Consider the following 24,207-nt stretch of genomic DNA (forward strand, 5'->3'; position numbering starts at 1 on the left):
AAGCCTGTATGTGGTTGTAGACTCGCATTTATTAGGGGAAACAATTACTCGAGTTATACAAACATCCTGCTTTCTAAAGCAGTCCTTTCGCGGTAATAAACGCCGCAAAATATCCTTAAATCTGCTAAAATTGTAAGACAAGTGCACTGTGGCATCAAATCTATGAGTACAGATCAACTGAGCAAGGCTTTATCTTCAGATCTTGGGGCTTTTTATTCCGTTTGTGTCCTTCTTCTACACCTGTCTAAAACAATGAAAACAACATTGCCATAACGTTAATATTTTTTGCAAGTCCTTCTCCTGGGCTGGTATAAGGGGGGAAATGGAGACTTCCAGCCTTTCCAGAGGTGATCTCTTTTGAAGGGTTTTGCCATGCCTCTTAATGACGTCATGCAAAGCATGTTTTCTTGACGTCCGCATTGAAATACCCGCGGCAGAATGGACAAAACTAACTCCACGGAGTTGGTAGATGTTTCTTGTAAGTTCAGCAGGATTTTGTCTCACTCTGCTGTCACGTTTTTGGCGTCTTCTCAGCTATCGCATTTGCAGGAATGTCCAAGAAATCGGTAACGGCAGTAAGCGTTTTCACCATCGTTGTCTGAGAAGTTTGGAAGGGCTTAGCGGTGGGAGTTGATTGCACAGCAGACGATCACGTTCAGAGGCATCAGTGCATCGTATTCTGATCCCCAAGTCCCTCCAAAGGATAACGTGACACCCAATGGATAGAGTTAGGGAGTAAAAGCGTAGAGCAACACGTCTGATACTGAAGTCTTGACCCTTGAAACTGCGGCGGCACCAAAACTTCTCCATATGCCCACAAATGGTTTAAAGCCACGTCTCTTTCTGTCTGTGAAGTTTCTTTTCTGTTTGGAAGTTTGGTGTGCTATTTTCGACCGTGTTGCTTCTTCCAACCATTCTCAGTGACAAGTCATGAGGATATGCAGTAATTCAGAAATTAGTGAAATTTTATTCTTGGTGGGGGCGTTGGATTAAGAGGCTGGGAGAGTGTGAAACAAGTCAACGTGTAATTGTATGATAAGGCTCTCACGAGGAATTTATTGGCCAAGTTGCTATTTCTATTCCTTCCTAATCTCGTTTAGCACATTCATTCTCTGCAATCTGTCTCCATAATCTTCTGTGACAGAATGGCAGCCAATAGAAGCATGCATGTTTGGAGAGAAGAGAAAATATGCAGAGGCGTGATAAACTGATGCTAATTATCCATATTTAGGACACCGAGTGCAGAAGATCAAGGTTTACAAATAACAAACCAGAGCCAATGATGATGGCTTCCTAGTGTGGAATATATTGGAGGGGACAAGATAAGGGTTTCACATGCAGAAGAGATTTATTGGTCAAAGGGTTCACCTTCCACTTTTCCACTTTTATATAGCAGTAAATTATTTAGGCTAAATTCACCAGAACATTACTCTTTTATTTGGCAATGTGCCATGACTTGCTCTTTCTTTGTGTCCTTTCAATGCAAATCCTTGTAGTGTAACATCAGTTGATAAGAAACAAATAATTGAAGTAATAGGTAATTCCCTTTAAATTGTGCATATAGGACAGTGAGGTAATCATCTAGTGTAGAATGAGACCGGAGAATAGAGCAGATAGCTGAAAGTGAAACAATATCCATCTCGGCGATTAAATTACATTTGTACTAGAGAAAAATAACCTGCAGAAGACTTGTAGGTTGGACAAGAGACAACACTAGTCTAGTCAGCTTTAGACCATTTTCCTACAGACTTCTCAAATTTCTTTCACTTTAAAAGACAGCTTTTCCCCATTTTTTCTTGCTTTCTCTTTTTCCTTTTTTTTTTTTTCCGGGAAAACTGACATTTAAATTAGGGATGCTGCATTCTCCTTTTAACGAGTGTTGGCTCTGAGAAATAATAAGGGAATTCAGCTTGGCAATATCTCTGTAGTATAGTCGAGGGTCAGTGGAGTGATCTTAGTAGTCTGCAGTAATTGTATTGTAAAGTTTCCAAAATGAGAATAATATTTGTTGAGTTTATGCTTATTTACAAGTTCAGAAAGTATTCTGTACGGTGGCAAAATTCTTACTGTTATTTTCTACTAGCATCTTGCTGTCAGGTGGAGATAACCTGTTCTTTGAGAAAGTCACTAGCTATTAAACTGTGTGTCAACACTCCTCGCTTCTGTAGCTGTATTTTTCCTGTGTTGGTGGTAGGACGATACTCAGCAAAACACAGAACCCTGCTGCTGAAGCAGAAAATACACGTCTCAGAGGCGCTTCATTTAGGAAAACTCTTCAAAATATCTCTCATTTGATATAAGGAAAGGTATTTCTTTAGTGACTACTCGTTTAAGACGAGAAAATTTTCCGGCCTTTTGTTTTACCACAGAATGACTCTGGATTTATTTCTCTCCCTCTGTGAGGTATTCCTTTAAATTGGTTCATACTTTGTGCCTTGTGCATGGGCAAAAATACTGCAGTCCCAAGCTCAACATTTTCACAGGCTTCCTAAAAATGTTTCTAAAAGCGCTTTGTGCTTTTTCAAATTCCCGGAAGTAGCTGCTTTCCCTCGAAATGACCCAAAATACCTCGTTGGAGAAAGAAGGTAGGCAAGCGGACAGGCTGCAGCTAAGGTCGTGGGAGTTGCCATTTGGTCACTAGTGGACAAAAGCAAAGGGAATCGGGAGAGGAGAAAGCCCGTGGAGCACGACAGCCTCTGGGGCACGGCTGGGTCTAGGGCTGCCAGGCGCAGTCGGTGCCTGCGCATGAGCCACCTGCGGGCTCCCCGGCCAGGGAACCCCGGGGGCCCGATCCAGCCCTCGCTAAAATCGGCCGGGGGCCAGACCCGCCTGTCCCACTCCGGAAAGTGCAGCGTGGAGGCCCCCGCAGTCCGGCCTGCCGCCGGTTCCCTGACCTCGGTCCGGGGCACGGCTTTGTCCCGCGTCCCCTCTCCGGGGGCAAGAAGCTGTTATCTCCGCCGCGACGCGACAGCCTGACCCCGGAGCCGCTCCCCGGGGACGTGGAGCTCCCCGCCCGCCCGCCCGCTGCCACCGCCCGGCCTCCCCCTCTCCCCCTGGCCGGCCCCCGCGCCCCCGCAGCCCGCCCGCCCCACGGCAGGGGCAGCGCCCCCCTCCCCTCCCCCCCCCGCGAGATGGGGTGAGGGGTGTGTGTGGAGATTTGAACCTGCTCCGCGAAAGAACCGCGGCCGTGGGGCGGCTGTCCCCCGGGTGGCAGTGCCACAGCAGGGCGGGAAGGGGCCACTCGCACCAATTTCTGTAAGAAACTATTTGGCGCTGTCGGGGAGGGGCGGGGGAGGGCGCGTAGGATAGTCGGGTCCTGGACTTCATTAAATGACGTTTGGCAACTAGTTAGACTAATCAGGTTGATTTTCAGAGTAAGTAACGGACGCTAAAGCCTGACCCGGTTTTAATGAGCAGCCCCTCTCGCAGGAGGCGCGGCTGACCCCGCCGGCAGGGCGGCGGGAGGCTCCTCCGCAGCTGCCTTCTCCCCCGCTTTCCACGCAAAAGAGTTTTTCTCTCTGTTCGTAGGAAAAAGGCAGTCGTCTTCCACCGAAAACTCGAAGAGTTTTTTAAAGTACCATTTCACCGTTCCGTTTGTCATCCCCAGAGAGACTCTGGAAATCCCTCTAATCCGGGTGTTCTTGCTAACCGAGGCGGCGGAGGGAACGCCGAAGTTCCCCCGTCAGGTGTTTTGTGGCTGTGCTTACTGTGTGATGTCCGAGGAGCGAAAGGACTCCGTTCCAGATGTTGCCCGGCTGTTTCACAGAATGGGAACGGAGCTTCTGTAATACGTTTTCTGCCCTGCCTTCAAATTTTTATTATTATGTCTCGCGCCACAAAAGCCAAACCCGATCCTCTGTGAATTTTAGCTCTGATTTTCCGCCTCCATACTTCTATCCGTCATTCGATTTTCACGTCTGAAGCGAGTCCTCTACCTGTTAGGCAATGGGCATGTGATATTAAAACTAAAAGATACGAAAAGACACCTCGGCTCGCCGGCATCTGAATCTGGTGCGCAACCGTGCGCGTATGGAGAGAGATTTTCTCCAGCAAACGTCAGGAGATTATGATGGGATGTTCCCAAGTAAATGACGGCATGGCATATATTTATGAAGCAGTTGCTATCCACGCCCTGGCAGATTTTTATTAAAGATGAATGACTTTTGGTTGTGTTGTTTTTGGTTTTTGTTTTTGTTTTTGTTTTTGTTTTAATGTCTATTAGCTTTTGCTGGTTAAAGGAGGTCAGCAAGAACGTCCTGAGGAGCAGAGACCGTGTTTTGAACAAGGGACTCCGAGTTTGGCCCTTCTCATGAAAATAAGTTTACCTTTCAACTGTAGTATCGTCTTCCCTTATTCAGCATCTAAGGCTGCTCTAAGATAGATAATAAATACAGCCGTCTGAAGAGGAACCCGTCGTAACTGTGAATACATGAACACATGATTTAGGCATCACGGAACATTGAAAACATGCCTGAGACGCACGAACACGTTTGGCTTCTCTACCTGGAACTACCCACTAAATAATACAACTAAATAGCAAGCCCCTACCAAATTGTTCCGAATGGCTCATTTGGTCGCCCAAGGATGTCTTCTGCAATAACGCCATTTCATTGCTTTCCTTATCTTAAATATCTGGATCCGTGGCACGTTTATCATGATGAGATTGTCCCACTTACCTAGAGAGCTTTGGTCTGCGACTCCTAAAATTGAGAAGATGTTGCTATATTCGGGAAAATCATGCAGGGCTGTTCCCTGCAGCTGCCTAGTCAAAGCAAAACGATTAGGAGACTATTTGTCCCTGTGTTATGACCCCAAAGTTGGTCCGCTAAATGGAATTTTTGGATGGAGGGTTAGCAGAAGCTTCCTCAGCCTTGCTAGAAAGTTAGAAACTGAGAGGAACATTAACAGATGAAGTGCTTTTGGGGGGAGAAATGCATGTTCTGCTCTCATTTCTTTGTTCTTTCTGCAAGACACTTAGGTAATGATGTGACACCAGAGCATGGAAAGTCCCCATTTGGAAGATGGACTGCATGCCTGTATCCTTTCCTCTTCACCCTTATGGCAGTTCAAGACATACCGCTGAGAAGTTTGTTAGGCTAAACGCCACGCTCCCCTTGTTCGGCTCTTCATTTCCTTTTTATTTTGCGAATTTTCATCTTCCTGAGCTATTTTCTGGAATCTGAGAGTCACAGTTCTCCTCCAGACCCCTCCGTCCTGAAACATGCAGGCTTCATCTCCCCTACAGCTGTGTGTTTTAAAAGGCGTTTCCCACCTAGTTTTCTTTTCTTTTTCGCTGTCCTTCAAGGTAGGAAATACACGAGTTCACAGTGACCCGGTTGTACAAGCATCTTGTTTTTCGCATTATTTTCTACGTTCTAACGTCGAGGGGGGAAACACGCAGCCCTCACCTGCCCTGCGGCTGAAAAGCAGTTTGGAGGAAGGTAGGACTGATAATGCAGGAAGGCACGGTTAATGAAAAAAAAAAAACCGCAAAGAAACCCTAAACCAAAGCAAAGCCCCTTTCTGTCTTCTGCTACGTACAGGTAAAACGAAAGGTAATGTGGAAAGCTAATCCGAACACTTGACCGAGTGACAACTCGAAGATTTTTCCAAAAGATAAAAATATTAACCTGTGTGTAAGGCAGGAGGGGGAGACCATGGTTGGGGTGTACGTAACTCTGGGGCACCGTACATGGTTTCAGAGCCTGCAGCTTTCCGCACCGGGTCGGAATTGCGTTTTCTTGTCGATCCTTCGTTTTGAACTCCCGTGCCTGGAGCTTTAGGTCTCTCCTCCCGCCTTGAGCAGCTTGTGCCTGGAGAGCCTGTTACCTCATTCTGCTAATCTGATTAGGATTGAACTATCCACTGTCCAGCAGTTTTAGCAAGACAATCTTCCTATACGCTTCTTCTGTATTGGAGTAAATGAATGAGCTGAATTCGGTACTTCTGAAATTTGTGCGAGACAATATCTGGGTAGGAAATAAGCGTCTCCCTACTCCGCCCGCACCCCTCCCGCACCCTCACCCCCCCCGTGGGTAAATTATACTGCCCAAAATGTATGGTGCCTTTGTTCACCGCTAGTTCCTAGTTGCTATGGAGAGTTTTACGCCTTGGTAAACTATATTTCACCTCCTCCCGGTGAAAGCTATTCTTTTCCTAAACGCACTCTTTGCAGACCCCGGTCCTTCCCCCCCCGTGTCGGCTGCACTTCCTCAGCCCACGCTGGTCTGCCCCGGGCTGAAGCCGCGTTTTCCCACTCCTCGGAGCCCAGCTCGCCCTCTAGCACTTGCCCAATTGTTTGACCACCGCCAGATGCTCTCCTGCTTCTCCTCGGTTTCATTGTCCCCCCTTTTTTTTTTCTTTTTTGGAAGGTTTCTGAAGGATAGTCACTCTATCTAAGAGCCGCAGTTAACCGTGGCACACGTCTTCTCCAAATCAATGAGAGGTGCCCGGGCTGAAAGCGTGGACAATGGGATTTTACCGAGCATGAAGCATATTACCTCCAAACCCGTCCTGACAGGCCATGCTACAGCACTTGAATGACTTTCTTGAAACGGGGCCATTCTGAAGGCTCCTCCCTTCGGGGAATTACACCGTCCAGGAAAGATAGGCATGAAACTGCACAGGGGCACCCCAAGGCTTTGTAAATAGGACGCGGGGGATTCTTTGTCCCAAGGCCCCACCGGTTCCACCCCAAAGCCAGGGACCAGCGCGCTTTCCCTGGGCGGCTGCTCCTCACTCCACACCAGCTCTGGGCGGTTTAAAGGACGGGGTTTTCTCTGGCCCTTTCCCTTTGGTACCTCCAGACGTTTTGACGGCACATACAGCAGTGCGACACAGTTCGGCCAGCTGCTACTGACTTCTGGCATATCCTACAGAGGCATCTCTAGAGGTGTCCCGATTTTAGGCATGAGGACTAGGAAGGACTCCCAGGTGGCCTGCTAGCACCCCTTACCACCTCAGGCACGCGGTGTAGGCAGGCTCCATACACCGCACCGCTGTTAGAGCAAAGCTCCTCGAGAGTCTCCAAACTTGGGTTTGTGAGTCCTCACTTTCTCAAAGTTTCCTCCAACAGCAAATGGCTCGCTGCGTGTAAAGGTCAACGGGCTTTCCCTTCAACCTCTGCTAACGACAGCCTCCTGCTGCATCTGTACCCGCACACCCGGGGCCCGGGGCCTCGGCTCCTTTGCCAGCCGCCCTCCCCGTCGGGGCCGCCCCCGTCTCACGGCTCCTCCTGACATTACTCAGCGGAGGCGCGGCGGGGCCGGAGCCAGCAGGCAGGCAGGCAGGCAGGCAGGCAAGGCCCTGTCCGCCCCATATAATAATAATAATAGCATAATCTCCACTTTCCCTCCCGCCGCCCGGGCAGCGGGGGTCGGCTCCCACCGCTCCCCCACGCCGCTCGCTGCAACCGCCCCCGTTCACGCCAGCCCTCCCCTCCATGTCCGGCTCGGAGCTCTGCAAGACCGTGCCCTGGCACGTTTTCTGTTTCGTCTCCTCTGCCTCCCTTTTGGCCTTGCCTCTCCAGAAGTGACTTTTCAGCCAAGCTTTGCTGTCCGACTCCTCTCCCCCTCAGCCGTGTGAAGCCACTTGCCCCAGACCTCAGTTTCCCCCCGGGAAGGAGCATCCACCCCTAACCTCAGCACGAACCCACGGAGACTCGCTTAATCTTGACCCGTACCTCCCGGTCCCTGCCTGCCGCCCCCGGGCGCCCGCCCTCCCCGGAGCCGCGTGGGTCCCCGTGGCGCTGGGGAGACGGGGCGGCAGCGGGGCGGGACGGCGCCGTGTTTCGCAGAGCGGGGCCACGCGTGGCAGCAGGTGCCTGGGGCTTCCCTCGACACTTTTAGGGGGGGCTGTCTCCGAGCCGGGCCAGGCCCATCTGCTTTAGGTCCCCTTTGGCTCGGACGACGTGCACACAGGTGCTCGGTGTTGGCCGTGGGGTAGCGCCGAGCCACCGAGCATCCTCGCTTTGGGGGGTGCTGTGTTTTCTGGAAGAGGAGGAGTCAAAACGCCGCGAGGTGGAGGGACCGCTTGCTTCCCCTTCCAAAAGAAAGTTCGCGTGTGTCGTCGTCCCCCCCCCGTGCAGTGTCTGTGTGCGTGGGGCGTGAGCGGCACGGCGGAGCGGCGGCGCCGGTGCCCCGCGGGGCGCGGGGCGGCGGCCGAGGCGCTCACCCGCCGCTGCCGGCCCCGCTCGGCGGCCCGTCGGGGGGCGCCTCCCCTCCCACCCCCCGCCCCCGGTAGCCGTGCGGCAGATGGCCTGCGGCCCGGGAGGGCGGCCTGCGCCCGCCCGCCGCTGAACGCATGACTGGAGCCGGGCTTTGGTGTCGCCGGGAGCCCCGCGGCCCAGCCCGGGAGGGTCCCGTGTGGAGTTCAAGAGCGGCCTTTCCCGGCTGACAGCAACGCGCTTGTTTTTCCCAGCTATCGCGGCCCGCCCCCCCCCCCCCCCCCCCGGCCCCCAGCCTCTCACGCCTGCATCCCCCCACCTTTCCCCCTGCTCGTCGGTGAGGGGCCAAAAGGCTGCGGCCGGGAGACGGGGCGCACCGCAGCATCCTCCCCACCGCCACCCGCTGGAGCCCCCCGCCCTCCCGCTGGGACTTCTCTTCCCAGCCCCTCTCCCCCCTCCCCCAAAGACCGTGGCGTCTCCCTTCTCCCCGGAGCAGGGCCGGGGCCTCCCCCACGAGCCTCCCGCTCCGCGGGAGGCTCTGGTTTCGCTGGCTGCCCGGCCGGCCGCTGGCTTGCAGCGGGAGCCGTCGGTGTTCTGCTGGGTGATTGTAAACGGGTTTGACTGGCCGTTGATCTCGGGGTCAGGACTCTCCTCGCTAATCCCTCGCTCTCCAAACACCAGCCCCCCTCCTCCTCCCCGCTCTCTCCCTCTCTCTCTCTCCTCCCCCCCCCCCTTCCTTCCACCCCCGTCTTCCTCTTGCATCATTCATCTGCGGCCCCTCCGACGGCACCGGGGGCACCTCGCTTCGTGGGGCTGCAGCTCGCAGAGACCCACGCACACCCCGCAAGCAACACCCCACAGGTCCACCGCTCCACGCCCCCGGGGGTCTTGCTTAGAGAGGAGGTCCCTTCCCGCAAGATCAGCCCCCTGCACACTTACACGGACACACAGACACACAGACAGACACACACACACTCGAACGCTGCCCGCCCCCACGGGGCTGCCCCTTCCTGGAGCTCCCCCACGTGTTGCTGAGTGAGGGAGGGAAGCGGAGAGCCGGTGCCTGCCGGGGGGAGCGGGCAGAAAAGGGCCCGGGGGGGTGTCAGTGAGTCCCCGGGAAAGGCGGGGGCGTCGGAGCCCGGCCCGGGAGCGCATCCCCTCCGGCTAACGCATCAAACCCACGGGCAGCTGCCAGCTCGCGTGTTTCAGCTGCGTTTTACTCTACAGCAACGCTCAGATTAGCTGTTTGGTTTGGTTTTCGGCGGTGTGGGGTGGTGTTTTGGGGAGGTGGTGGTGTTTGGTTTTTTTTTTCCCCTTCAGTGGCAGTTTACGCATGATAATAAAAAGCTGTAACCGCGTCAGGCGTTCAGGTGCCTCCGGCCTGATGCTGCCTGCATGTGGCGCAGCTGGGAGGGAGGATCCTCCCCACTCCCCAGCCCTGCCAAGGGGCATCTCGGGGGGCTTCTTGCCCCGCTGTGGCCCCCCGAGCGCGTTGGGGCTGCGTCCTCACGGCCCCCTGCGCAGATTTCTAGACCCGTCCCTCTTCATGGGCAATTTCATGTGTCCCCCCCCTCCCCCGCTCCGTTGCTCCCAGAGGCCCGGAGCCATCCCGTCGATGCCCCCCCGCCGTCCCCCCCGGGCTTGCTGCGGTGTGACTCCGGTTGAAGGCGCGGAGGAGTGGAGCTAGAGGGAAAGGCTTTTCCCCGGGGCCCAGCGCCACTCCTACGAGCTCAGGGAGCCACGCACGGAAAAAGGAGGGAGGTGGGGAAGGAGGGGAAAAAGGGAAAAAAAAAAAAAAAAAAAAAAAAAAGGAGAATCGTTGGGAAAAGAGCTGTGGAGTTCAGGCCAAGTTTGCGTTTTGGCTCGAAGTTTGGAGCGGATCAAACCTGTTATCGCACTGTGCCTCCTGTCCTCCTGGCTCTTCCGCCGCCGTCCCCCTCCCGGGGCAGAGGGACAGCGGTGACCGGGGGGGGGGGGGGGGGCCGCGGTCCGGCCCGCGGGGGGCCTGACCCCAAGCCCCCCACGCTACACGCAGCCTAACTCCGCAGAGAGGGCACCTCCGCCCCGCTCCCCTTCGCCTTACTCCCTGGATTTTCTTTCCTTTTACTGAAAACGAGATAGCTGCTTTTTTTTTTTTAATTCTTCCACACAGGTGATTTTAATAGCTCTGTCAATCATGTTATAGGAGGAACGTTTCATACAATTTTAGATGTAATGTACTTAAACCATAAATCGCTTAAACCTATTCTTAGTTTTGCATATTCAATTATTCTCTTATATATAACCCGCACAGCAAAAAGCCCGAAGACCGAATTATTTTACTGTACCTAAACCCAACTCGTCTGCCTAGCAAAGTTGTTTTAACTTTGTTTGTATACCCAAACGTGAAGTTTAACTCAAATTAAACTTAACCGCCAAACCAGTAAACCACGAACAGCAAAAAATTCTACCCTTACGGTGTTTGAGGGGGGGTGTTTGTTTTTTTTTTTTGGGGGGGGGGGTATTCGCAGAGGGGATTGTATTTCTTTGAAAGGCGGGCTGAGAATATTCGAAGCTTATTTGAATATAGCCGAGATTGGGTCTGTTTAATCCCCTTGTGTTGAAAGTGCAGGTATTCCTATTATTCTAGGCATAACGCCATTGAGCCGCTAAATTGTGAGGGGAGGAGGGAAGACTCGTTAAAAGGAGCTCATTTAGAGAGCCGTAATATTTCTCTTTTAAGCACTTCCCCTAGTATTTCTGTTGTTTGGACGCGCACAGATGTTTATTTGCTTTTCTCCCTTGACCTCCCCGATCCGCCTGTTCCATCAGCCGTGTTCAGCGATACAGGATCGTCTCGCCGGGATTTTTCTCTTCCGCATTGTCGGTAAATGTGATTTTCAATAGCTATGACCCTTAAAGAAAAGGCACGTAACAGGGTTGCATCAGATGTATATGCGTCTGCATGTGCACACGTACACACGCACGCACACACATACACTTCTCTTCGGTCATGATGCTATCTATAGTGTGTACAGATATGTATGAGTACGTATACACATGACGGATAACGCGTTTCGAGAAACAGTTCAACAGGTACTCAGCTCATTCTGCATATTTAAAGGTACGCCTATTAATATTTTAAATTACACACAGGACCGTGCTTGGCTGGAGGTAACCGACGCCGCAGAAGGTTTCTCACAGGTTCCTGCTTTCTGTGTGCGCTGTTTGTATGCTGAGCACTTCCAAAACTAGCCTGCTGACTCTCCGAACCCGCACACACCTCGCTTTAATAAAGGCTCAAATAGTTAAAAAAAAAAAAGGGGGGGGGGGGGAGATTATGGTTTGGAATCAATAGACAGCTTCCATGAAAATTTTGCGTTCACTTTAACGAATGAGTGATTTAAACAAAATTATCAAAATGACTCCGAAGAGTTATGTATGGCAATTGACATGTCAGCATTATAGGTAAAGTGCAATCTCTAACACGGACCGAAAGCGCTCCTCATTAACCGGCTAACACTTCCCCGCTCCTGGATGGATGAAATACTCGTTCGCCAGCGCTAGAAGATGGTTTAAAAAGCCCTACAGCCTGCTGCGACCGACATTACCGCCCTGGAAGTTAAAAGTGTTTTGTTTTTTTTCCTTTTGTTCAAGCGGTTATGACTAATTTAAAAATGTATTTGCTACAGCATGATATTTAAATGCAACGCTTAATGCCGTTACTGCCATCAGACGAAGTTTACAGCAAACTTTTAATTCCAGCATATCGAAAGGTACCGATCAACAGCTAGGGGGAAAAAAAAAAAAATAAATTTCAAAGCATCGAACAACGTTCTGCAATGAACAGACAGGCACGGTTTTGCTCGACAGCTTTCGCACCAGCCGCTGAAACTGGCGCCCCAGTTTGCGCGGGGTGGGAGCGTGTGACCCCGCCGCTCCCCGCTCGCCCCCCGGGATGCTCGGCAGGGATGGGGCCGCTTTTCGGGCTCGGGGTTTAGAGGAGGCTTTTCTTTTCGGGACGCTCAAACCGAAGCGCTTTCGCCTTTCATGGCGTTAATTAGAGGGGAAGCGGCGGGCTCGCCGGTGCCTTCGCGTCCCCCGGGGAGGTCGGTGCCCCCCGGGCCGGCGGGGACTCCCGGCCGAGCGGGGGGCAGAGGCGGGCAGGGGCGGGCAGGGGCGGGCAGCCCGGCCGCAGCCGCCGCGGCGCCCGACCTCCCCCCAGGAGGAAAGTTACGGCCCCGGGCAGGGTCCGGACCGTCAGCCCAGCGATAAAACACACCAAATGAACGTTCGCGGCTGGGCAGAGTAACTCAGCAAGTCGCCTTCCCTCGCAGTACGGAACGAGTATTAAAATAAAGCTGCCTTCGTCCCTCCTGATTTACACGGGTTGGGAGACACCGACATTTACTGCGGGATCGCACTTAGTTCTGTTTGCCGCTCCGGTTTAAAACTTCCTCCCCGTATTCCAGGTTTACCTGCTGCATTTCCAGGCACACCATGGTAAACACTACCGTGTTCTCCGGTTAGTCGTTTTTTTTTCTTTTGTGGTTTTTTTTAAAAAAAAAAAAAAAACAGGTGACTTTTTCCGCTTTGAAATTTATTTAACTCAAAATTGAACGCATCCTTAGGATTTCTGTTTAGCAGAAAGGCTTTTTAGTAAACTATATACACAATCTGAATTCCCTCGTAACGCCTAAATAAAAATTATTTCACAATGCATTTACAAGAAATGATACAAAAAGGAAACAAAACCAAAGAGAAAACAAACAAACAAAAAAAGATCCAGATACAATAAAGTTTTACAAAACCCGGAAAAAAAACATTGCAGCCTCCAAAAGAAAAAAAAGTTTTATAAATAAACAAACAAATAAAAAACCAACCAACCAAAAAAAACCCAAAACAAAAACAAACCAAAAACGCCAGAACATCTACAAAAAACTTTTAAGTGTTGTTTTGGATTTGCCTTAGTACATGAGTAATAAATGAGAACTGGTTCCCCATCAACTTCGAGTTAATTAGGCAATAAAAAGCCTTCGCAAGAAGCGATCCGTGACTGAAATCGTAGCGGTTCCGCGCGGTATAAAAGTTGGCATCGCCTACAACTTTGTGCGGTTATTACTGATATTTTTTGTCTTTTCGCCCGTCGGTTTTTTTTTTCCCCCCTTTCTCTCTCTCTCTCCCCCCCCTCTTTTGCAAATAAACGCTCTATGTCTCTTGGGTGAATGATAAATACTGTACAAAAAGTCTCGATAAAACACGGAAGTTCAGTCTAAAACTAGTTTCATAAACTAGTCCTTCTAAAAAAAAAGGTAAGTAAAGCAACCGTTACCTTTTTTCTCTCTCGTTATTATTATTATTATTTATTATTATTATTACAAGAACATCAAAACATTTCTCTTCTGTACAAAAAGGAAGGAAGAAAGAAAAGAAAAAAAAAAGAGAGAGGCGGGGGAGGGCGGGAGGGAAGGGGAGCAGGAGGCAAAAATAAGAGGGGGGAACGCGGGAGCGGGGCAGGAGCGGCGCGGGGCCGGGGCGCGGGCGGGCGGCCGGGGACTGAGCGTGCGGTGGCAGCGGCGCCGGCCGGCGGCGGCGGCGGGGCGCGCAGTCCTGCGGGGCGGCCCGGGGCCGGGGCCGGTGGCGGAGCCGGTGCCGGTGCCCGCGCCCGCGCCCGCGCCCGCGCCCGCCTCCGCCGCTCCCGGCGCCGGTGCCGGCGGCCGGCGGGGGCTCAGATATGCGTCAAGGGGACGGTGCCGTTCACCCCCGTGCTGGCGCTCTGGTAGTGCTGGGGCAGGGAGTGGAGCCGGCTCTGGGCGGCGGCGGCCGCCGGATCCCCGCCTTCCCCGGCCGGTAAGTACATGCTGATCATCTCCCGCAGGTCCCCGGGGCACGGGGCCCGCGAGTGCGAGGTGACGGGCGGGCTCACGCTGGGCTCCGACTTCACCAGCGAGCCCAGGGCGCCCAGCGCCCCCGAGGAGGCGGCCGCCGCCGCCGCCGCCGCCGCCGCCGCCGCCGCCGAGTTCTGGTGGGGCTGGGAGCCGTAGGGCAGGGCGCCGTAGCCCGAGGGCGAGGCGCTCATGTAGCCCTGCGAGTTGGAGATGGGGCTGTACTGCAGGGCGCCCATGTCGTAGCGGTGCATGGGCTGCGGGTTGTGCGGGTGGTGCGGGTGGTGGGGGTGCGGGTGGTGCGGGTGCCCCCCGCTGCCCGGGTGCTGGCTGTAGGCGAGCTGCGCCTCCTGCATCATCGCCGCCGCCGCCGCCGCCGCCGCCACCGAGCCCGGGTAGGCGCCGTTGGCCCAGCCGTTCATGTGCGCGTAGCCGCCGCTGGCCGTGCCGCCGGGGCTCTCCAGCCGCTGCCCGACGCCGCCGGGGCTGACGCCGACGCCCATGCCCACGCCGACGCCGGCCGGGCCTCCCCCGGCCGAGCCGGCGCTCAGCAGCCCGCCGGCCAGCGAGTACTTGTCCTTCTTGAGCAGGGTCTTGGTCTTCCGCCGGGGCCGGTATTTATAATCCGGGTGCTCCTTCATGTGCAGCGCCCGCAGCCGCTTCGCCTCGTCGATGAACGGTCTCTTCTCGGCCTCCGACATGACTTTCCACTCGGCCCCCAGGCGCTTGCTGATCTCCGAGTTGTGCATTTTGGGGTTCTCCTGGGCCATCTTCCGCCGCTGGCCCCGCGACCACACCATGAAGGCGTTCATGGGTCTCTTGACCCGGTCCTGGTTCGCTTTGTTCCCCCCGCCGCCGCCGCCGCCGCCGCCGCCGCCGCCGCCTCCCGCTCCGGTCTGCCCCGAGAGGTTCGTGGGGGCCTGGGCTCCGCCGGGGGAGTGCAAGTCCGTCTCCATCATCATGCTGTACATTCAAGTAGCTTTTTTATTTTCCACCGGCGCCAGGCGTGAAAAAAGAATCAAACATAGAGGAGCCCGGGAGGACGGGGAGCGAGCGAGGCAAAACCCGTTTGTATCTAGGTAGCGACCGCCGTGCAAAAAAAAAAGGAGGAGGAGGAGGAGGAGAAGGAGGAGGAGGAGGAGGAGAAGAAAACCGCGAGGAGAGCGATCGGCGACCCCGCCGGCGGAAAACTTTCTCCCTTTTGCCAATCGCTTTCGGGGCTCGGCGGCGACGGGGATTCGAGCTGCTCAAACAGGTGCACGGCAAACTTGCTGCTTCACTTGGCGCGGAGGGAGGAGTGTGCGGAGCCGTCGGCGGTGTCCTCCGCTCCCGGCTCTCCCCGGCACACGCGCGCACACCCCTCCGCTCCCGCTCTTATCCTTAACGGAGCTATTTTTTTTTTTGTTCTTTGCTAACTTGGAGAGGGAGGGAGGGAGAGAGGGAGCGTGTGTGACTTGCATCCGCCGATCGCAGGTGAACGGAGCAGAAGAGAGAGGAGAACCCACCGCCACGCAAAAAGGAGGCAAAAAAAAAAAAAAAAAGTATTTAAACGTTAACTAAAAAAAAAAAAAAAAAAAGCGGGAGGAGGATCGGGGGAGGGAGGGGGTGGGGGAAGGAACCCAACCAAAACAAGCGCCGAGCCCGGCAGCCGGGGCGCGGTGGCACAGTAATTTGCTGGCGGTGGTCTCCCTCCCGCGGCCCGGGCGGGACGGGCCGGGACGGGCCGGGAGAGGAGGAGCCGCCGGGCGCGCGGGCGAGCGGCGCTGCAGCCATACAGGGCGCGCCGAGCCCGCCTTAAATCGCCTGGCGGCGGCCAATGGGGGCGCGCCGGCGGGCGGCGATTTGCATGGCGCGCGCTGAGCAGTGACGTCCGGCGGGGCGCGCCGCGCCCGGGGGGGCGGGCGGCGGGGTCGGGGCGCGCCCCGCCCCGCGGCCGCCGACGGCGCCCCCGCCCCCGCCTCGCCCCGCGCCCCGGCCCCGGGGACGGGGACACACACACACACACACACGGACACACACACCGGTCACCCCCTCGCCGCCGGGCATCGCTGGAGGGAGGCCTTGCGCCGCGGGCTGCCCCGTCCCCGCCGGGCGCGCCCGAAACTTAGACGGCCGTAGAGCGGTGTCTGGGGAGGCTGAGGCGACCCGGGCTGTCCGCCCCGGGCCGGGCAGCCCTCGTCGCTACCGCACCGGTGCGAGCGGCACCCGAACACGCCTTTTCCCCAGGACTGCACCCGTTCTGGAGCTTTCCCCGGAGCCCCCTGGGCGGGCCGGGGCAGACGGCTCTCCCCAGCATTAAAACTGCTCCCAGGCCTAGGCCCGGGCGCAAGGCGGAGGCTGGACGCGGTTGTTACGCACTTAGTCCCAGGGGAGTTAAAAGCATCTGAGACTAACGGAGGTACACGGGAACGTGTTATATTTGTATAGAGTAAGTACAGGCGTATGACTTTTTTTCCCTGCAAACATTAAAAGACCACCTTTGTGCCATGGCTGCCCTGTGAGGTAGATTACAGTTATTTCAGAGAGGGGAGAAAACGGTCCGCACTGAAATTCACGCTGTAATCTTTAATTGCAGCCATCGGAACGGCCGGTCGGTCGCACAAACGCCCACGCACATAAACCGCCACCCCCCTCGTCTTTCGCCAGGTGGAGAAAGGGACACACGGCATCCCTGCTCTTTTCCCGGTCCGTGAGTGTTAATTTTCCTGACCCTAGTGGCCGTCCAAGGTGTGGAATCATGCCGCAGCTCCCCCAATTACTGTTATTACCGCCAGAAGTTTTCTGCAGGAGGAGCGCGCACCGTGCACAAAGCACCAGCCTTAGGCGCTGGGCTAGGATTAGACTTCCCCCCCCCCCCCCCATTTTCAACGACTCGTCATGAAATAGTGATCTCATCACGGTAATCTGGGTCTGCCGAGGAGAGGAAAGCGCCTCTCTCTTCATTTCTCACGGCTGAAGGCTCGGCCTGCTTCTGGGCCCTTTGAGCTCGGCCAGAGCGTTGCTGTTGGCTCGGTGGGCTGGCGGGAATGCTTTCGGGGGGGGGGGGGGGGGGGGGGCTCTGTTCCCTTCCGGTCGGCCCTAAGGATGCACAGAGGGGTGGGGGGAGTTGGTGCAGGATCGGGCCCGTGCCTGTTCCGGCTGATATTTTCCCGAGTTGATGGGTTGCCACATCTGCGGAGGGGCAAAACAAGCGAGGCCGCTGTGATTGCTAAATGATGTATTAAAAATATAATTGGTTGGGGTAGGAGAGGCGGGGGAGGGGAGAAAAGGTTACTGCAGAACGGCGCATTTCCACTTGGATGGCCAAACGAAGATATTAGGAGTAAAAACCGCGAGATTAAATGACATGGCTCGCACATTATCCACCCGAAGCCCTAGTGGTATTTTTTCCCTGAAATTTGATATAAAGGTGCCCGAAGGCCCACTGACAAATAAATGGGACGAATCGGACAGGGGCGACCTTTTCCGGACGAGTCCCGTGCACCCTGCGAGCCGGCGGACCCCGTGGGAACACACGCTCACCCCTGGGAATGGGGGATGCACCCCCGCCTTCCTCCCCCTCACATGCAGGGAAACCGCGGCCGAGGCTGCCCTTCCCTTCCCCGCTGCGGGGGGCAGCCGCTCATCCCCAACCCCCCGGGGGCTGCCCCCTTCCCGCGTTTTCTCTCGGTGTGGGGCTTCCCCCTCCTCCCCCCCGGCAAATAAACACCGGGAGCCTTTTCCCTCCCCTAAAAGCAGCCAAACCGCCATGGACACGGTGCTTTAGGGTGGATAAACGCGGACAGGGAGCGGAGGCGAGAACGTGCTGCTGGCTTGAGCCCCCTTGTCTCTGCCCCAGGCGCACCTCGCTCCCCGGCGGCCGGGGGGTGTATATCGACCGGGGGGGGGGGGGGGGCGGGGGGCGGTAAAAAACAGCTCGGGAGGCAGACAGGGGCTTTTCTTGCGTGGTAAATGTGGTGCAGATCCCAACTCGCGGGACAGGGACGAGGTCAAGCACTTTTGCGAGTGCCGTTTGACAGAGGCGACAAGCCAGGAGCGGTCTGCGGGGGTTGGGGTGGTGGCAGGCGGGGGCTGCGCCCAGAGATAAGAGGTCCTTGGAAAAGTGGAGTTGCAAACAGCCAGGAGTCGGGTGGTGGCGGGAACAGGGGAGGTCCGGAGGTGGGGGGTGGGGGGTGGGGAGCGGTGTGTGCGTGGGTGAACGCTGCAGGGAAGCCAGAGGGGAAGCGGGGAGGAGACCCTTCACTGGGAGCCGGACCGGGGAGGGCTAAAGGTCCGGCAGCAGCCCTGGCCGCCCCCCGGGCCCGCGGAGGGGGCAGGCGCCGGCGTGGCCCGCTCGCAGGCCGGCCGGAGTGACGAGTGCCTCCCCTGGCCACCGCTCCCCCCCTGCCTCCGCGCTGCGGGACGCGCCTCGGCGGGCGGCACCTCCCCCCTCTACCGGCTGCGGCGGGAGGGCCGCCCCCTCGGGGCGGGGGTCGCCCGCCGCGGGCCCGGCCGGCGCTGTGCCCGCTGTGCCCCCCGCCGTGCTCGGCCCCGAGGGCGAGGAGGGGGCAGGGGGGCGGTGGGGCCGAGCCGGGCGCCCCGGAGCAGGCGGCGATCGCCGTCTGCTGGCTGCCGCCGTGCCTCCCTCGCCCCGGGCCGGGCCGGGGCCGGGGAGACGCCATGGGGAGATGCTCGGGGGAGATGCCCGGGGGAGACGCTGGCCGATCCCTCGCCAGCCCCGTCTGAAACGCGGGGCGGGGGGGATCGCCTGCAGCTCCTCTGGCACTTCACTGCAAAACCCGCTCGGCCAGCGCGAAACGCAAACGGCTCCCTCGCTGCCGGGGGGCCGTCACCTGGGCCAAAGCGAGCAAGGGAGGGAGCAGGGAGGGCAGGCAAGGGAGGGAGGGGAAGCCCCTTCCTGCCGCGGGGACCTGGCGTCTCGGGGGATCACGGTTTTGAACACGTGCTGCTACCCACCCGGGATGGGATGGAGGAAAAAGGGCGCCTGAATAAAGTCCCGCTTTCTTTTCCAGCACTAACCACTGTTCCGGGGGATCCTACAGCCCCAGTCCCAAATCAGCTACAGGCTCTCTGTGTGTTTTGTTGTCTTTTCCCGGCTTGCTGGGTAAAAGCGTTTGGAGAATCTCTGGAGCTTTCGAGTAGGGGCTCACCCTGTGAACGGTACTCACACATATAATTCAAATTTCACAGCTGACCTGCTCTGAAAACCTCAATCAGCTTCTAATTGAAGGGAAAACAAAATATTGCTTCCCTACAGCAGAGCTAACGATTTAATCATTATATCAGACATTATAGCTTTTAATTAGGCTAATGCTGATACTGTATGGAAAGAGATAATTCAACACAGTTCTTGATGAATTCTGTAATTGGGTTAACGGAGGAGCAGTTGGGGGAAGAGACGTCAATATTCAAGCTGCGTCTATAGCCACCAGGTTTATGAATGAAAGGGAAGGGGGGAAAAGGAAAAGGGGGGGGGGGGGGTTGGAAAGGGCTAAAATTCCCTGACGAGAAATGTCTCCCCCCTTCGCCCAGGAGAGCCGTGCCAACCAACGGGAAGCGTGACGAGGGTAAGGGCTGTCCTGCCGCCGCCCCGGCGCTCCCCGCTCCCGGACGCCGCTCCCGGACAGCCCGGGCTATCGCGACACCAGCGACACCCGAGCGGCGGCCCCGCTGCGGGATCTCGCTGCGGCTCCCCGGAGCGGCTCGGGAGGGCGGCTCGGCTCCCAGGCCGTTTTCCCCGTATTTCCCCCCCAACCGACGGGTCTCCCACCGTCGCGCTGGGAACACGCGAGGAAGGGGCAGCCCGGGCCACCGGCGCTGAGACTGCCCTGCGGGGGTGCCCCGGGGCAAAGGCGGGGGGGGGGGGGCACGGCGGGGAAACACCGCGGGTGGGTACGAGACGGGGCCGAAAGGTTTCTGAAGTCCTAGTGGGAGCAGGCAGGTGCCCTCCGCGCCCGGGGCCGGCGAGGCTGGCGCGGCGGCTCGGCTGCCGGGAGCACCCCGCCCTGCGGGGAGCGGGCGCTGGGGAGGGGGCGCGACACGGAGCGCAAGGGTGTGCTCGGGGCCAGCCTGCTCTGGACAAAATCAAAGCGTCCGGAGGGCATCCGGCTGCTCCGTGTAGGTACTTCCATTTATTTATTTATCCTGTCAGATAAAAGGACGGCTGGAGCCATTTTTCTAAGGAATTCTGCATCGCCCCCCCCCCCCCCCCGTATCGATAAATCGCCCCTTCCCGAAGAGTTTGTATATCCCAGCCTTTTTTTTTTTTCCCCGCTCCTTCCTTTCTAGTTTTTACTGGCTTTGAGAACGGGCTTTATATTTTCGTTGCGCCTAGAAGAAGTAGTATCGATCTCCCGCACGTTTGATCTCCGCTGCAGCCGGCGGCCGCCCCAACGCGGCAGCGGGTCCCGGCTGGCGGGTGGGCCGGCGGGGCCGGGGGGGTGTCACCTCCCAGCACGGCTCCCGGGACCGACACCGCAGGAGGAATGGCGAGGCACACCTCGGTGGGACGGCGGGACGGTCAGCCCGCGCCTAAGAAGAGATTTCCTTCCCCGCCCTCACTCTTGCAGGATATACCGAGTGCCCCCCCCCCCCCGCCCCCCGCCTTGAAACGGGCCCGATCCTTAGTCCGGTGGGAGTTACGAGTCGGTAGAGAAAGCAGAATCGGGTCTTGACGAAGTTTTGCCGGCAGAAGCATTTTCTAAAATGTTTGCTTATGTTACGCGTTAGCTCGACTTCCAGCACAACATTGTTCCGAAAGAGGAATAGTCGGTATTGTGATCTATCCTCGTCTTATTTTGTCAGTAATTACAGTAAAATTAAACGGGTCATTGATAACATTCCAATGACACAACCCCCTGTAATTATACACCTTTTTACATTACACAAAAATTGTAATTTTCAAGTCTGTTCAGATTTTTTTTTTTATTTTATTATTACTAAGGCACACGCCGGGAATATGTGCTAATCAGATGGCGAAACATCTCGCGGGAGATGAGAGTTTCCACTGTCTTATTTTCTAGGGTTTGAGTTTTCCATCTAAGGGGATGGCCAGACTTTGTACTTTTTACAAGATGTGTTAATCGAGAGCCCCTGTAGACAAAAAACATCTACCCAGCAATTTACTTTCTACTATAAGGAAAATATTTTGAAAGTACAGTTTTGTAACGGCAAACTTTTAAAGGAAAAAAGAAGAGCTGCGGGGATGGAGAGCTCGTCGGACTGGGACGACACGGGAGTTATTACGAAGTTAATCTTTAAAATTGCGCTGTTGAAATGTCAGTCACGAAAGAAGAGCTTCACAAGCCAAAGTGCGGCGTCCCATTTACAGCACGGCAACCTGGCTGTTTATGTCTGTGGCGCATCGCTTGGAGAAGTGGGGTTTAGAACACCATAAAGGAAATATTTCTGGTTTGCATCCTCGTCAGTTACCCCAAAACTGCAGAGGCATCATTCAGGGCAAGTCAGAATGAATTTGTGTAAAAAATAATCGAGGACAGAAAGAAATGAAATCATATAGAAGCTTCTTCCTCGCAGGCCATCCTGTTATTGCAAATTAGATTAGCTACGCAGGCTTCAATATAAACATGACATGAGGTTCACAGGAGAGCGAAAGTATCATCCACTCCAATCTCTCCTTTCATCGAAACATCCCACACAAATTACATCTTCTCCTTTAATACACTTTTCAATGACATTAAAACATCACTTTGACACGATTTCCAACCTTTTCAGTCGCATCCAGTGCTTACTTCAGACAACAGCAAAAACAAGGGGGAAACTAGAAACATCTAAATGATCTCAGACCGCTAGTCTGGAGATTAAAGGCACCCAGAGGAAATACATGATCCTCTTGCTCCATCCAGTGCAGCGCTCTGGCCATGGGAAGGCGGATAACGGACCCCAGCGAGGCGAGGAGAAAAACCCGGTTTCCTTCCCACCAGCTGGAGGTACCGGCTACTTGCCCGGAGCCGGGGTCCGGTGCTTATTTGCCTTTTGGAAAAGGGGTGATTTTCACAGATCTGTTTTTCGCCGGGTCACTGACCGATACTTCACACCGCCCTTACACGGATTCCCTGGTAGTCACCGTAGGGCGGGATAACAGCGCGGCTACCGACGCCTTTAGCAAATAAATATTTTATAGCGCTATCACTGGCAAACCTGAGAAAAGGTGCTGGGGTGTGGGGGTGGTGGTGGTGGTGGGGGCAGGCTGCTCGTAGACTGTCCTGTTTAGGGAAAAACAGCGCTTGCAACTTCCTAGGGCTACTGTTTAGCTGCACCCCCAGCCCGCCCCGGCCCGCAGCCGGTGCAGGGCGGCAGCCCCCGCCCCCGGCCCGACCCCTCCTCCCCGGGCGGGTGTCTCCCTGCCCCCCTCCCCCCCCCCCCCCCGCCACGGGAGCCCCCTTTCCCGAGGGGGATGTGTCAACTTTTGCCACGGGGGCTGCGCAGCCGGGCGGCCGGCGGCGGGCAGGGGGTGGCGGCAGCGCTTCGGGCCCGCAGCGGCCGCTCTGCCCCTCCGCGGAGCCGGGCCCGGGAGCAGCCGGGGCTGAGACGGGGCGCGCTGAGATGCCGGGGCAGCCTGGCTTGGTGGGAAGGCAAACAAGAAACGGTAGTTTGGCATCTTACTCGCCTGCTCGATACTGTAAAAACATTTGGGGACAATTTGCACCCTCCCTCCCCTCCCCCCCCATCCATCCATATACAACCCCCCCCCCCCCCTTAACAAAGAGGCTTTCAAGCCACAACCTTTTATGGCGGCCTGCGGGAATCAATGCGATAAAACGGGTTTTTAATGGGTTAATTGACTGGAGCCGCTATCATGTTTAAACACCTGTTTCTGAAAAGAGATTCAGCCAAAACCCGTCCCCTCCCTGATCGATAGATGCACAGCCTTGCTCCATTGCCTGTTGATCGACCCCAAACACCACCGGCAAATAAGAAAGGAAAAATCAATTTCACCTTTTAAGCATCCCGATACTTTATGGCAATAGGGGGAAGCCGTACAGCCACCTTGGAGCTGGGGAGGGAGGGTAAGACCCCGGGTCGGACCGCCCCTGGTAGCCCTTAGCCCCGGGAGTTTCTTTTCGCCGGGACTTTACTTCGAGAGGCTGGGCACAGCCTCCCCGTCGAAAGGTCCCGGCAGCTGTCACCTTCACAGGGGTCCGGATCCGGGGATCCCCCGTTCCCCGGGAAGATGGAGCCGGGCTCAGCCCGGCCGCATTAGCAATGCTAAGAGCCCATGTGCATGCTGGCTCCGAGGGGCAGAGATTAAGCAGGCATTAGTTGTAATAGCTGAGGGCTGCTCTGCCTATTGATTTCCCTTTTTTTGGCAGTATTACTACAGCCAAGCCCGCCGGTCAGTCACAGCGAAATTGATTCTTTGCCCAAAACACCTTTCACTAAATGGCACCCGCGCACCGACATGTTAATTTTTGAACGTGTAACCGGAGCGAGCGCTGCCCGCTCCGGAGGCAGCGCCGGGGCGCCGCCGCCCCCGGCGCACCTCCCCGCCCCAGCCCGCCCGCAGCCCCCGGCCCCGGCCGCCGCTTCCCTCCCCCGCCTCAAAACCCGGTGAGGCGTCTTCCCCGGGAAGGCGGAGTGGGGCAGCCCAAAACACTGCGATCCCCCCCCCCCATCCGTGTCACAGCCGATAACCCAGTGACTGCGAACGGCTCTTCCCTCCTTGCAGCAAAAGTAACTCGGAAGCCCTCCCCTCGCCGGCTTCCCCTCCTCCCTTCCCAAGACAGGGTGAAGACCCCCTCAAAAGTTAGAGGCACACTTACAGTTGCTCTTCCAGCTCCAGCCTCCTCCCAACATATCAGCTCAAGGGGCAGCCTTATTATTATTATTATTATTATTATTATTATTATTATTACTAATTATTTGCTTTTTCCTCTCCTCTAGCCTAGCTCACACCTTCCTCCGACCGTGCCCGGGCAGGCGCAGGGCAGAGCGACCCGGCCGAGCGCGGCGGTGCGGCGGGGCCGGCGAGCACTCCTCCTCGCCCCTCGCCCAGCCGCAGCTCCCAGGCGGCTGTGCCCGAGCCACGAGTGCCCGGCGACACACGCACACTCACCATCCGCGCTCCCTCGCTCTCTCTCTCTCTCTCTCCCCCCCTCACACACACACACGCACACGCACACGCACACACACCCTGCACGGGAGAGGGGGAGAGCGGGA

At 56.2% G+C, this 24,207-nt stretch overlaps 1 protein-coding gene and 1 long non-coding RNA gene across 3 annotated transcripts in view; both read right to left on the bottom strand.

Moving 5' to 3' along the window:
• LOC143155958 (uncharacterized) overlaps window positions 1-23,858 on the bottom strand; it is an 89,818-nt gene extending 65,960 nt beyond the window's left edge. For both annotated transcript variants that reach the window (XR_012994520.1, XR_012994519.1), the window contains exon 1: window positions 23,811-23,858. This is a non-coding gene — a long non-coding RNA (uncharacterized LOC143155958). The remainder of the gene's footprint in view (window positions 1-23,810) is intronic.
• Window positions 13,872-15,531, bottom strand: SOX1 (SRY-box transcription factor 1). The gene has a single exon (XM_076328925.1). The coding sequence runs from the start codon at window positions 14,997-14,999 to the stop codon at window positions 13,872-13,874; it is 1,128 nt and encodes a 375-aa protein (XP_076185040.1). The 5' UTR covers window positions 15,000-15,531.
• Window positions 23,859-24,207: the final 349 nt, after the last annotated feature.

Source organism: Aptenodytes patagonicus, chromosome 1 (genome assembly GCF_965638725.1).
Source record: "Aptenodytes patagonicus chromosome 1, bAptPat1.pri.cur, whole genome shotgun sequence".
NCBI classification, from domain to species: Eukaryota; Metazoa; Chordata; class Aves; order Sphenisciformes; family Spheniscidae; genus Aptenodytes; species Aptenodytes patagonicus.

Bases quoted from the DNA above. Each gene is read 5' to 3' on its own strand.
- SOX1 (XM_076328925.1), bottom strand. From the start codon at position 14,999: ATGTACAGCATGATGATGGAGACGGACTTGCACTCCCCCGGCGGAGCC.